This window comes from Saccopteryx leptura, chromosome 7, assembly GCF_036850995.1.
Source record: "Saccopteryx leptura isolate mSacLep1 chromosome 7, mSacLep1_pri_phased_curated, whole genome shotgun sequence".
Classification (NCBI taxonomy): Eukaryota; Metazoa; Chordata; class Mammalia; order Chiroptera; family Emballonuridae; genus Saccopteryx; species Saccopteryx leptura.
In genome coordinates this window covers 55,435,386-55,450,009 of record NC_089509.1, presented here as the reverse complement: position 1 = coordinate 55,450,009, position 14,624 = coordinate 55,435,386, and the positions used below count along the sequence as shown (strand labels likewise).

Genomic DNA, 14,624 nt, shown 5'->3' with positions numbered 1-14,624 from the left:
AATGTGTCAGTATGTGTCTGTGAGGGGTACTTGCGAGTATGAATGGGAACGTGTAGCTGTGAGGTGTGCGCGCACGTGTGTGTGGCCGAGGGCTGCGCGCGCGCGTGAGTGAGCGTGAGACCGTGTCAGCCTGTTTGATAGCGAGGCGTGTGTGCGACTGTGTGAGTGTGAGACCGTATGAGACGATGAGTGCGTGTGTTCGAGTCCCCACTCCGCCCAGCGCTGCACAGTGCAGGGGGCGGGCCGGGCGGCAGGGGGCCTGCCCCGCTGGATTCCCGCATGCTAGTTCCGGGGCGGCCGGGTCTAAAGGGCTTTATGCTCTGTCTGGAGGGTGGGGACTGGCGCGGGTAGAAAAACGGGATGCCTTGGGCGGGCCAGCTTTCTGCCACTAGGCGCCCGCCGAAGTGCGGGTCCACCCGAGCGCTCGCGAGCGGAGGCGCTGCTGCTGTGTGCGGCGCGCGCCCACCTCCCGGGGAAGGAACGGCGAGGCCGGGGCCCGGGGCCGTCGGTGCGATGGGGCGCGGGGCGGCCGCGGCGGCGTGCGCACTGCTGCTGGCGTTCGCGGGCTGCCTGGGGCCGGCCAGTAGCCAAGGTAAGTGCCCTCCGGGCGGAGCTCCGCGCCGAGCTGGGGACTTCCCCGGCGGTGGCGGGCGGAGGGGAGCGAGGCCCGGCAGGGGCCAGGACGGGGCGGCGGCGCCGGAGCCGCTCCCCCGGGGGCGCTCAGGTTGCCCAGCGCGGGGCGGACGGGAGCGCCTCTCCTTTGCGCGCGATGGAGCTGAGCAGCCACAGATTTGAGAAAGCAGCCCCGCCGGTTTTGGTGACAGCGCACCCCAAGGGGACCCGTCTTTGTTCCCACGGGAGTTTGTCCCGACCCTTCGGAAAGCACTTGTGATTGGACCCGGGAGAGCGCAGGGCTGCCCGGTGGGCGCGCAGCTGCTCCGGCCGCGGAGTCACCCCGTCCGGGCGGAGCGGTCCCGGGCGCTGGGTCCTCGGCGCTGCTCCGGGCCGCTTCCACCTGCCGCGTCCCGCCGGGGAGATCTTTTCGCGCGCCCAGACTGCGGGCCAGAACATCCCCCTCCTTTCGCCAGGGAAACCTGGTCCCGCGCTGACCCCCCAGAGACCGCATCTCGATGCAGGTCATTTACCAGGCGAGATAAGGCCGGGAGGCGGGATTGGCTGAGAGCGCGGCTGATATGCTGGGGCATTTTCTTGAAGGGTTTTCCTTTCCAAACGGGGTGGTGGGGCTTTTGTGTTGATGAATGGGGTGCGTTTGCGCGGCCAGAGTTTTGAGGACTCGAATGGTAAAAGTTTCTAGTTTAGGCGTCTTAAACTTCTCTCAAGATGTTGGACAGTTGACGTTTTTACAGAAACAGAGGCAGAGAAAGAGAGGGAGGAAGAAGTGGAAAGATTTAAAACAGTAAGAGGGGAAGAGGAGAGGGATTCAAGCAAGTAGAGAATATAATGGAGAGAAGGAGGAGTGAGAGAGCTTGAAGACAGAGGGAGAGAGGAAAAGAGCGATAGAGAGGGAGGGAGAGAAAAGCAGGGAGAGAGGGAGAGAGAGAGAGCGGGACGGAGAGCGAGCGAGCACTCCAGAGATGAATGGGAAGGGAGAGGAGGAGGCAGAGGAACCCGCGAGCTCTCTCCTTGGCTTTGCGTTGCTAGGTAGCGGCCGGGAGCCGCGTGTGACCGACCACCAGACAGACAGCGGACGCTGCTGCCCCCACAGGGACTAATCTGTCTGTGGGGATGGGACAGTACACCCCCCGCCCCCGCCTCTTCCCCTCCTGTTCTTTCTCGTTGGACAACTTAATTGCTCTACAATGAAAATGAAACCCCTATTGTTGTAGGATTATCCAAAGCAATAAATTGATTTTCCTGGATCACATATTCGGGTTGATAGGTGGGGAGTGTAGAAACCCCATTTATGGTGGAGAGAGGGGAGGACTTGTGGATGGGCCGTGACATGTATTCAAATGGTTAATCTGCTTTCTTTCCTCAATTCTTAGCGTAAGCTCCTTAGAGGGAATCAACTAAGTAATTATACATCAACTCCTAGCAGTACCCATTTCAGACTTCCTGGGAAGAAGTCTGGAAACGCCAACAAATCCCACAGTTCTTGTAAAAATCTTTGGAAAAGGAGGAGAGGCAGGGGAGACCGTTAATAATGATTACTTTGAACACCTTTCTCAGTGTCGGTAACACAGAAAGAGGATTTATTATTATTGTACAGGGTTTGCCCCCTGGCGCTTAGGGTTATACATATCCCATGTCCTAAATATAGCCATAGGATTTACTATATGTCCCTGTCAGTGTCTGGCAAAAAGCAATCTTGTCTGGATTCATCTAGGATACATTTGGGTTGTCCCCATATAACCAAAACAGATGTTCTCTCCCCTGGAGGAGTGGTTTAGTCACCAAATAACCTGTACATACTTACTCTTGGTAGTTTAGACTCATCCATCTCCCATTATATATATATATATATATATATATATATATATATATATATACACACACACACACACATATATATGTATATATATATATAAATAGTAACATATCTATATGGCTATGTGGTAGGTCTTGTTCTCAGTACTTTATACTTGCTGACTCATTTAATCCTCATAATACCCTTTTGAAGTATACTTTTACTTTCCCTATTTTACAGGGGGAAAATAAAGGCACAGAGCAATTAAATAACTTGCTCAAGGTCACCCTGCTAGAAAATGGCAGAGTGGCAAGATTCTGACTCTAAAGGCTACTATTTAACTGCTGTAGTATGGCTTTCTTTGTATTTGTTTCTTTTATTTTGTACTAAAAATGTTATGCTTTCTAAGTTACTGTCTATGTGTGAGGTTATGAAAGAAGCTGAGAGGCATTTTGTAAGTTTTTGCCACATAAGATAAAATCCATGTGCTGCTCTATAACTGTAGATATTTTTTCAGCAATCCTTTCTAGGTTTCTATGATTTGAATCCAAGTATCCTCACTCCTAGTCTTACTACTTGATCATTTTATGTTCTTGTTCTCTGAAGGAGATTTTTATTTTTTTTTAGAGGAGATTTTTAGATTCTTGTTACATTGATTCTGACTTACAAAGTAGAGTGTAATTACTTTGTAAGTGCCCTTATTTTAGCACCACATTTTAGTTAAGAACTTACTGCAAACTTTGCATCATTAGAAGTTGGAAAAGAACTCACTTTATGCTTAGTCTTTTAAATTAAAACTTATAACATATCTGCAGCTAAAAATTAATTGCATTTTCCTCATATTTTGTATAATGCTTTAAAAAAACATTTGAGAAAGCCTGAACTATTTTGGCATCAAGCTTCCCAGCAATGGCTTTGCCATTCCTAGCTGTGTGACCTTGGGCAAGTCACTTCAGTTGGCATAGTTCAGATTGCTTATCTGCAAAATTAATATGATAATAAAATTATGTATGTATGTATGTATGTATGTATGTTTTAGTGAGAGAGTGAGAAAGAGAGGGACAAACAAGGACAGACAGACAAGAAGGGAGAGAGATGAGAAGCATCAACATTGTTGTTGTGACACTTTTAGTTGTTCATTGATTGCTTCTCAAATGTGCCTGGACCAGGGACTCCAGCTGAGCCAATGACCCCTTGCTCAAGCTAGCGACCCCAGTGACCCTGCACTCAAGTCAGTGACCCTGCGCTCAAGCTGATGAGCCTGCGCCCAAATCCAGCAGCCTCAGGGCTTCCAACCTGGGTCCTCAGTGTCCCAGGTCAATGCTTTAGCCACTGTGCCAACAACTGGTCAGGCAGATAATTTATTTTTAACAGTTTTATTTATTGATTGATTTTAGAGAGAAAGAGAGAAACATCAATTTGTTGTTCCACTTATTTATGCATTCATTGGTTGATACCTGTATGTGTACTGACCAGGTATTGAATCCTCAACCTTGACTTAGTGGGACAATGCTCTCAACTGTCTCTCCTGGCCAGAGCAAGATAATTTATTACATGATATTTTATCAACATAAAGAGATAAAAGCACTTACATCAAAGTGTAAGGCATGTAGACATTGATTATAAACTAACAATTATATTTACTTACTATATTGACCAACAATTTATTATTATATTGATCAACACTTAAAGTAACATATTCTTTTGCTTACTATTCATATTTTCAGTTTCCAATGTACATAGTAAAGTCTTAAATTTTTTACTAACATTATTTTTGAAGAATTCACAGATCCAAGTGTGTGATTTGAAGTTTTTTTGAGACAATAGTGTTGATCTTTTTTTTTTTTTTTAAGTTTTTTTACAGGGACAGAGAGAGTCAGAGGAATAGACAGGGACAGACAGAAAGGAACAGACAGATGAGAAGCATCAATCATTAGTTTTTCATTGCACGTTGCAACACCTTAGTTGTTCATTGATTGCTTTCTCATATGTGCCTTGACCACGGGCCTTCAGCCAACCAAGTAACCCCTTGCTTGAGCCAGTAACCAAGCTGGTGAGCTTTGCTCAAACCAAATGAGCCTGCGCTCAAGCTGGTGACCTCAGGGTCTCGAACCTGGGTCCTCCTCATCTCAGTCTGATGCTCTATCTACTGCGCCACCGTCTGGTCAGGCAGTAGTGTTGATCTTTAACAAAGTTCTATTCTTTCACCCAATAAAAATTTAGTCATGCCCTTTATAGTTAGTATCAGCTTTTATGACAGTTCCATCTTCCAGTGATATTTATATGTTTAAAAGGATTGTGGGGCCAATAACAAACATGCAACATGTTGGTTTTATCACATCTCTGATATCTTGTTGCTGTTTTTATTTCACAACAGTTGGCTTCTCTTTCTGTTTTCCTGCCTTTGTTGGGTCTTTGCTTAAACTCCCTTCAATCATGTGCCTGTCCTATTTTAATAGAAACTTATATCTGGAGGCACCCTTAGATAGCAACTTGTTTACTTGCACTATTTTATAGGTACCTACTGTAAACCCTGGAGGGAAGAGAAAGGCCATACAGGAATGACAGGATGGGTTAAATGTCTTGCCTAAGGGCTGGTGACCTGCGGAGAGCTAAAATCTGACCCCAAGGTGCCTCATTTTGTTTTTCCACTTTATAATGTTAATATACTTCTCCTTTGAATATCCTTAGTCTGAGTGGTTGAAGAATTCTCCAGATTCCTTTTCTGTTGGTCCTGATTTATCAGATGAGACAAAATATGTTGAAAAGATAACTTTGGTGAATCTTCTTAAAAAATTGGGTCCCAGGTCTAAGAGGAAAACTGATAGATTAGTACGACTATACACCACATGCTTTCAGCTTGTTGTTAACATGAAAGGCTGTCCAGGAGCCATGGACTGTCATTTTATATGTTTTACTGAATACACACACACACACACACACACACACGTACACACACATATACACATACATATTTTTTTAATTTTAATTTTTTATAAGTAATCTTTTAAATGATGCACTTGTGTTTGTCGATATACTGTTTTATTAGCTACAACAGCTTTACATATTAATGTAGACTCTTATGTTTGTAAATGACAGAAACTTAAGTTAAAATACTTGAAACCAAAAAAGGAAGTTTATTGAAATACATAATTAGGCCCTAGCCGGTTGGCTCAGTGATAGAGCATCAGCCTGGTGTGCGGGAGTCCCGGGTTCGATTCCCGGCCAGGGCACACAGGAGAAGCGCCCATCTGCTTCTCCACCCCTCCCCCTCTCCTTCCTCTCTGTCTCTCTCTTCCCCTCCCACAGCTGAGGCTCCATTGGAGCAAAAAGATGGCCCAGGCGCTGGGGATGGCTCCATGGCCTCTGCCTCAGGCGCTGGAATGGCTCTGGTCGCAACAGAGCGATGCCCCAGATGGGCAGAGCATCGCCCCCTGGTGGGCGTGCTGGGTGGATCCCAGTCAGGCGCATGCAGGAGTCTGTCTGACTGCCTCCCCATTTTCAGCTTCAGAAAGATACAAAAAAATGAAAATAAAAAAAATACATAATTAAAAAGATACAGTTATTAGGTGGAACTTTATTGGATTGTTGTGATTCTAGGTTATAAATAGTCAGATATTGGCAATTTCATGTGGTTCAACCTATTATAAAATTGGGGCCCAGCCTATGTGATACTGATCTGGTTTCTGTCTGAGATGACTGTTTTCAACTGTGTTCCCTCTAGTGTGATAAGACGACTGTCTGTGGCTCCTGCAGCCATAGCCTTTCATGTCATGTTCCCTGGGAAAGAGCAAGAGGTTTTTGTCTTAACTATTTTCATCAAAAGTCTCAGTTGCACGCTAGGGTTCTGCTTAGGTCATTGGAGAACCAGTCATTCTGTCCAGAGGAATGGATTGTGCCCATGGCTTAGGTTTAGGTCATATGCTTGACCCCTGAAGTCAAGACTAAGGATGAACCCCAGATTCAGGTTTGATTCAGATCGATCTTAAAGAAACAATTGAGCCAAAAGCTGGTGGTCCATTTTCCTTTAATCCTAGCTCACACCCAACAAGCAAGTAAATACACACAGTGGGAAACATTTCCTCTTCCCTTTCCATTCAGGGCTCCCAAAGCCACTGACTCATCCGAGTTTTCCTAGAATCTAAGGCTCACACCTCTTTGCCTCCATTTTGTCTGCCTCCTCTCCTCCACATGGCCTTTCTCTGCCCTCAAATGGCCTCCTAGCTCCTCCTTTTAAAACCTTTTGGCATGAAAGCCCTCCCCCCAACACACATTAGTATAACCAAGCCCATCCCAAGCAAGAAGGGCATTAATACTATCACCTGGGCAATGGGCAGCGCCATATTTAACAGGGTTAGCAAAATATATCTTATCTGCCCGACACTGGGGTAAAGCTACCAAGAGAATATAGATATTGGTCTGCAAAGACAAGTTTCTAGAACATCTTATCAGATAAAACCAACTGATGTTATTTTCATTTTATATATAAAGAAAGACTTGAAAATGCTATAGGAATTTCTCAAGAGTAGGTAGTCTTGGGATAACTAAATATGGGATTCAAATAATTTAACAACCGGTTCCCTGACCTAATGACCATTTTAAGAATAAAAAAATATATATATAACAAAAGGTAGTTTATTATTTCATGCATTTAATGCTTAAATAAGAACAATAAAAGAGGTACACAAAACTAGATTATGTTGTAAGAAGGAGTTTTAAAATATTAATGGAAAAAGATTAAATAATACCTGACAAAAAAGAATAAAACCATTACAGGGGGTCCTTGGGTTATGACACAGTTCCATTCCTACGACAGTGATATAACTCGAATATTGGTGTAAGTGGAAACACACCCTAGCCTAACACAAATAGAACATTTGCACTTTTAACAGTCCAGAGTGGTGTGGGTAAGCGTACTGCGGACGCCAATTCCCTCACTCATATGCTGCGTTACTGCGTATAATTCTGCTGCGCGCAACCAAATTAGTTCACCTGTACACAGTAGTCTGTAAGTCTGATGCTAATGGCATAGGCTGAAACACTTACTCAATTTTTTAAAGTTTTTATAGGAGTGAGCGTTGTAAACTAGAAATGTCGTATGTCAAGGCTGTCGAACCCTGAGGACCCCCATGTGTTTAAGATATTTCCATATTGCTTCTTGATTGGTGTCCTCACTTGCAATTTTTTTCACCTATGGACGGAATGAACATTACTACAGGTACTTAGAATACACTGTTTCGCAGATGAACGTTAAAGAGTAAGGAATGTAAATTTGTGATTTCCACATTGGGTGGCTGCCCAGGCACCCACCTTAGAGAGAACCCTGATTACAAGTGCCATTTTACCAACCAGTTCACCGAACTCAACAAAAAATTAGGTATTGGCTCTGTTGCACCTGTGCAAGCTGGTTGACTCCCACCACTGGAAAAGTATTGAAAGCATTAAGGCAGAAGACCTGGTGCCCTGTGTTCATGTGATCAATCTGCAAGTTGAAGTTCAGAAGAACAGGAGAAAGAAGGAATATTTTTAGCATAAAGGATTCTTATTTAAAGTAGACCTTTATTATGGACAAGAAAGCTCTGAAAAATGTGCTGAGAGGTGAGAATACAGGAACTCTTGAGTTTATTGTATAATTTCATTTTTCAGTAAATCCTATGCCCTTGCTTCTTTTTTAACTTACTCTACTTCCTTGCTTATATTTCTAATACTTTGTCCCTTTTCCAGGCACTAGACCAGGGGTCCCCAAACTACGGCCCGCGGGCCACATGCAGCCCCCTGAGGCCATTTATCCGGCCCCCGCCGCACTTCTGGAAGGGTACCTCTTTCATTGGTGGTCAGTGAGAGGAGCATAGTTCCCATTGAAATATTGGTCAGTTTGTTGATTTAAATTTACTTGTTCTTTATTTTAAATATTGTATTTGTTCCCATTTTGTTTTTTTACTTTAAAATAAGATATGTGCAGTGTGCATAGGAATTTGTTCATAGTTTTTTTTATAGTCCGGCCCTCCAACGGTCTGAGAGACAGTGAACTGGCCCCCTGTGTAAAAAGTTTGGGGACCCCTGCACTAGACCTTGGCTATGAGATGTGTAGAAGAAAGGAGAAGGGTTTAGAGACATAGTAAGATGCTTTTATGGAGACAGAATACATTTTAGTGCAAATCCAAGAGTCCTTAGCATTTACCTTACTGTTGGTGCAATAAGTTTGTAAATATGATATATATGTTTGCTTGCTTATAGTTTGCATTGGGTGTGGGAGACAGGCTGTAAGCAGGCAGGGTCCTTATAGCCTAAGGCTTAGTTTTAAGACTAGGCTTTTCCCACCCTTTTAATACTAAGATCTTTTCAAAACTAAGCTTTTCCCCACACCCTTGACTATTGCATGATGTGGGGTGGTGCACTCTCATGAGGAATCCCATTATGCCTCAGATAAGTGACTTTGAAATAAAAGTCTTGCCTGACCAGGTGGTGGTGCAGTGGATAGAGCGTCGGACTGGGATGCGGAGGACCCATGTTCGAGACCCCGAGGTCGCCAGCTTAAGCGCGGGCTCATCTGGTTTGAGCAAAGCTCACCAGCTTGGACCCAAGGTCGCTGGCTTGAGCAAGGGGTTACTCTGTCTGCTGAAGGCCCAGGGTCAAGGCACATATGAGAAAGCAATCAATGAACAACTAAGGTGTCGCAATGAAAAACTGATGATTGATGCTTCTCATCTCTTTCCATTTCTGTCTGTCTGTCCCTATCTATCCCTCTCTCTGACTCTCTCTCTGTCTCTGTAAAAAAAAAAAAAAAGTCTTTCTGAGAAAATGACAGGTTAGACAATGTGAAGTTTCATGTTGAAATTCCTAACCTTTTGGTCATTAACCCTCAGGTCATGCCTGACCCTCAAGGTTACTGGAAACAGTTAGAAAGGAGGAAATGTAATTACTATTTTGTTCATTGAAAAGTTAAGCCACTGTTACCATGGATACAGTGGCTTGTTTATTGTCCAGAATTTGAGATCCAAGTTTGTAAGCAATACCAGAGGTTTCCTTTAAGTTTACATACTATCAGCCAATAATAACACTTGAAGATTCTTAATAACTTTGAAAATAAACTTTTACTCACTGATCGACTGATTCACATTAAGTAACAACTTATTTACTTTTGTGGGTCCAGTGGATTTTGAAAAAGAGGAATAAGGCAGTAGCTATAATTCTGAGTTCTGTTATACAGTCTTTTTTGGGGGGATTCTTACTTAAAGACATCCTGTCTTATAGTGTTAGGGATTTGCTTATCATTTTGGGCCTAATTCTTTGGTTTTTAATCTCATTAATAAGGAATTTTACTTTACTTTTTCAAGTAAAGGCTAGAAAAATAAAAACAAAACCAAAAGTATTTCATAGGGAAGTCCTGAAGTAAAGTTAAATTTAAGAATAAAAGTTTTTTTTTAAAATCTGAAATACGTTAACTTTACTTACATTTAAATCTTACTAAAGAAGAGAAAATCCAAGGTGTACTTCTATAGCAATTTAATTTTGATGTGGAGAAGGGTGTGGAGGATACTTTTTGTTGAAAGGAACTAGAAATAGAAAACCCACTGCAAACTGGCTTAAACAATAAAGGGTATTTACTGGCTCATGTAAGTGAAAACTTTGAGGCAGAGAGGGGTTCAGGTGAGGTGCAGTCAGGGCTCCAGTTCTCTCTCTTTGTGTTTTCCTGACTCTGTTCCCCTCTAGGTTTCAGTTCTGTTTTCAGTCTGGCTTTCCATATTGTCATTATAGCAGCCAGGGCAAATGGGGCTACAGGTTTTTTGATCTAGGGGCAATTCAACTTTGAGAAGAATTCAGTTATGTTCTCAAAAACATTCTATCATCACAATATATAGAATATTATAATTGCTAAGGACCCTGATAGATGTCAACTAGCTCCCCAAACTTGGCATACCATCAGAATTACCTGGGGAGCTTTAAAAAGTTTATAGATTCTGCCTGACCTGTGGTGGCACAGTAGATAGTGTGTTGAACAGGAATCCTGAGGTCTCTGGTTCGAAACCCTGAGGTTGCTGGCTTGAGTGGCGGCTTGCCAGCTTGAGCGTGAGATCATCGACATGATCCCAAGGTTGATGGCTTGAGTCCAAAGGTCGCTGGCTTCAGCCAGGTGTTACTGACTTGGCTTGAGCCCCTCAGTCAAGGCACTTATGAGAAGCAATCAATGAAGAACTAAAGGGAAGCAACTATGAGTTGATGATTCTCATCTTTCTCCTCCTTCTATCTCCCTTCCTTTCTCTCTCTCTCTCTCTCTCTCTCTCTCTCTCAAATCAATAAAAAAAAGTATATAGATTCTTAGGCCAAAACCTACACTTATAAAATCAGGAATATGGGACTTTGTGTTTTTTTTTAAATTTTAATTTTTTTTATTTTTTGTATTTTTCTGAAGCTGGAAACGGGGAGAGACAGTCAGACAGACTCCCGCATGCGCCCGACCGGGATCCACCTGGCACGCCCACCAGGGGCAATGCTCTGCCCACCAGGGGGCGATGCTCTGCCCCTCCGGGGCGTTGCTCTGCGGCGACCAGAGCCACTCTAGCGCCTGGGGCAGAGGCCAAGAAGCCATCCCCAGCGCCCGGGCCATCTTTCCTCCAATGGAGCCTTGGCTGTGGGAGGGGAAGAGAGAGACAGAGAGGAAGGGGGAGGGGTGGAGAAGCAAACGGGCGCTTCTCCCATGTGCCCTGGCCGGGAATCGAACCTGGGTCCCCCGCACGCCAGGCCGACGCTCTACCGCTGAGCCAACCGGCCAGGGCGGGACTTTGTTTTTTAAGAGTTTCCAGGAGTCCTGCTCGGATAGTTCAGTTGGTTAGTCCGGAAGTGCAGAGGTTGCCCGTTCAATCCCTGGTCAGGGTACATACAGGAACAAATCAATGTTCCTGCTGCACACTCTCTCTCTAAAAAAAAAAAAAAAATTAATAAAATGTTACCAACAGGAGGGGCACAGGGGTGAGGAAAAGAGGAGTAAAGAAGGAGAAATATACAGTGACAGAAAATGATTTGACTTTGGGTGATGGGCACACAACACAACAGTTCAAATGCTACAGAGATGTTTGCCTGAAACCTATGTACTCTTATTAATCAATGTCACCCACTAAACTTAATTTCTACATAAAATGAAAAAAAGAGTTTCCAGGGGATCTGAGGATCAGACAGTTTGCGAACAACTGATCTAGGTAACCTATCATTTTTTTTTAATGGAAACTCCAACATGAACTAACTTGCCATGGTAAATTCCTTCCAGTAGCAGTGAAGTATACTCTGTCAAATTTATTCTTTCTTTTGGATGGGGAAATTAGAAGGTGGTTACAGTAACTAGGAAAAGTACTCTTTTACATCTGAGGGTGATATGAAGTGCTGTCCCATTCCTGGCCATCTCCTTTCCTAAGATAACAATCCCTTCTTTTAACTACTGTTTGTATCTTTTTTTTTTTTTTCCTGTATTTTTCTGAAGCCGGAAACGGGGAGAGACAGTCAGACAGACTCCTGCATGCGCCCGACAGGGATCCACTCGGCACGCCCACCAGGGGGCGTCACTCTGTTGCGACCAGAGCCACTCTAGCGCGTGGGGCAGAGGCCGAGGAGCCATCCCCAGCGCCCGGGCCATCTTTGCTCCAATGGAGCTTGGCTGCTGCAGGAGGGGAAGGGAGAGACAGAGAGGAAGGAGAGGGGGAAGGGTGGAGAAGCAGATTGGCGCTTCTCCTTTGTGCCCTGGCCGGGAATCAAACCCGGGACTTCTGCACGCCAGGCCGACGCTCTACCACTGAGCCAACCGGCCAGGGCCAACTACTGTTTGTATCTTAATTGTATTTTTTGCTCTTTCCCTGGACACTCTTCAAGCCCTTTCTCCTATCTAAGAACCTTAGATTCTTTGAGCTGAACAACTGTTAGTCTTCTAATTCTTTTTCAACCAAGTCAGGGATTCATCTCAGCACATCCCCAGCTGAGCTCACCTGTGTCTGAAGTCGCTTGTCTATTCTGTGGTTGGAATGGAAGTACTGGAAAACTTTATAGCTTATTTTCTTTATATCCTAAACCCAACTCTTTGTTGATTCACTACGACTTATAGTCTGTTGATCCTGCTACCTTTTCACTGTCCTTCAAATCCCTTATTTATTTACTTCCTCAGCTTATATTTTATGGCCCATTTTAACATCCCTGCCTTGCCTATGCTCTCAGCAGTCTGGTCCTTGATCCTGCTCTGCTGTGCTTCCAAAAGCCCAGTCCTGATTGAATCTAATTCTCCACATCTGCATCGCTGTAGCTAAATGTGGCAGGAGAAAAACACAAGACTTCGCTGACTCATCTCGCTCTAAATTCAAGAAACTAATTTCAACTTTAGGACCTGATGCCTGGCTAGGCCGCTCATTCTTTCTTCCTTAGATCTTCTCTTTCTTCAGACCTCCAATACTACCTGCTCAGATGACGTTGGTTTTTATAAATGTGAAAATAGAAGCAATCAGAAGAGAACTCTACAAACACCCGTAAGTCAGCCATCATTACCTGCATTTCAGCTGACACCGATTATCTCCTGTCTTATAAAATCTTTTCTTTTCCCCACATTCCCTGTGGATTTTTTTTGTTCCTCTGTATAGCAAAATCCCTTGGCATATTTGTGTATATCCACTGTGATTTCCCTGTCAATTTTTCTCAAATCATGCCATTCAAGTCCTCATTCCCCTGACAAATATATATATTTTTTGCCAAGATCACTGATGACTTCCATGTTGTGAAATCCAATGATCCATTCTCAGCTCTCGACTTATATAATGGTTTAGCAGTGTAGGACACAATGTATTCTGCCTTCTTCCATGAAACACTTATTTTGGCTGCCTGGAAACTACATTCTCCTGGTCTCCTTCCTTCCTTGCTGTATCTTCTTGGTATTTCCTTGGTAACTCATACTTTGTTCCTGTCCATCTCACTACTTTTCATCTCTATACTACTTCTTTGGTAACCTTATCATCTCCTGGCTTTAAACATAATCTATATACTGACAACTTCCAAGTTTATAAATATTCCGTGGTTGGAATGAAAGTACCCTAAACTCCAGACTCAATATGCAACTACTTATTAGACATATTCACCTGGTTGTCAGGAGTCATCTCAGTCTTGCATCCAAAACTGAACTCCTCATTTCCATTAGTGCCTTAAACTTGTTTTTCACATAGACCTCCCCATCTTAGTAAAGGCTGCTCCATCCTTGCTCTGATCCCAAACTTTGGACTCTGCTTTATCTTTTTCTTTTATACCTCATATTCAAATCCATCAGAATATGCCATATTGTAATCTTCAAAATATATCTAGAGTTCAGTCACTTTTCACCATCTTCACCTCTATCACACTGATCCACGTCATGGGCTCCCCAGGGCACATATGAGAAGCAATCAATGAACAGCTAAAGTGAAGCAACTACGAGTTGATGCTTCTAATCTCTGTCCCTTCCTGTCTCTTTTAGCAAACAAACAAACAAACAAACAAACCTCAAGAGGCTTAGCAACGCTCTCTCCATTGGACTCTCCCACTTCCTCTGCCTCACTGCCCCCTGACTGCTGCTGATTCCCAGTGCTTTTGAAAGGAGCTGATTTTGTGTTAGTCTTTTTCACATCCATCCCAGACAACTGGTTATGCTGTGAGAATCCCCTGAACATACAGTTTGGGTTGTTCTGCTATTTTTGGTACAGATTTGATGCAGTAGCTTTTACAAAAAGATAAGCTAAAAAGTTCTTAGAAGTTATGTTAGTGGACTGTCATTCACTGTCATTCTATGTTTAAAGAGAACACAAAAGAAAGCTGTCTGAAACCATGGCACAGTGAAAACAGCCTTGTTTAGACAAAAAGCTCTCTTTGAAGAGGGGAGTGGTTCCCCCATTCAGGGAGGTGGCCTGGACTGTGGCAGAAAGAACATTACATGTCAAGTCAGGACATTCATGGGTCTTGTTCCTGATGAATGAAGGAAAAATGGGCCTCACCACAGAAGGCTTGAAGCTGCTGAAAAATGCCCATGCTGCTTGTCTGCTGGGCACAACCTGTTTCGTTTTAGAGCCTGTTCTTTCCAGGACTCCATATGCAACCATGACCAACTAGGTTAGAGGCAGATGAATGACTCAGTTACATACATATGTGGGTAGAGAAGTTGAAGGAATACACTAGCATAATAGTGGCTAAATGCTTT

The 14,624-nt window shown here is 43.8% G+C and overlaps 1 protein-coding gene across 1 annotated transcript in view; it reads left to right on the top strand.

Annotated features, from left to right (window-relative positions):
- The first annotated feature begins 309 nt into the window (after positions 1-309).
- Positions 310-14,624, top strand: part of LRP2 (LDL receptor related protein 2) — a 253,234-nt gene continuing 238,919 nt past the window's right edge. Inside the window, exon 1 of the mRNA XM_066346663.1 lies at positions 310-592. Coding sequence (XP_066202760.1) covers positions 361-592 — 232 coding nt within the window. The 5' untranslated portion in view covers positions 310-360. The remainder of the gene's footprint in view (positions 593-14,624) is intronic.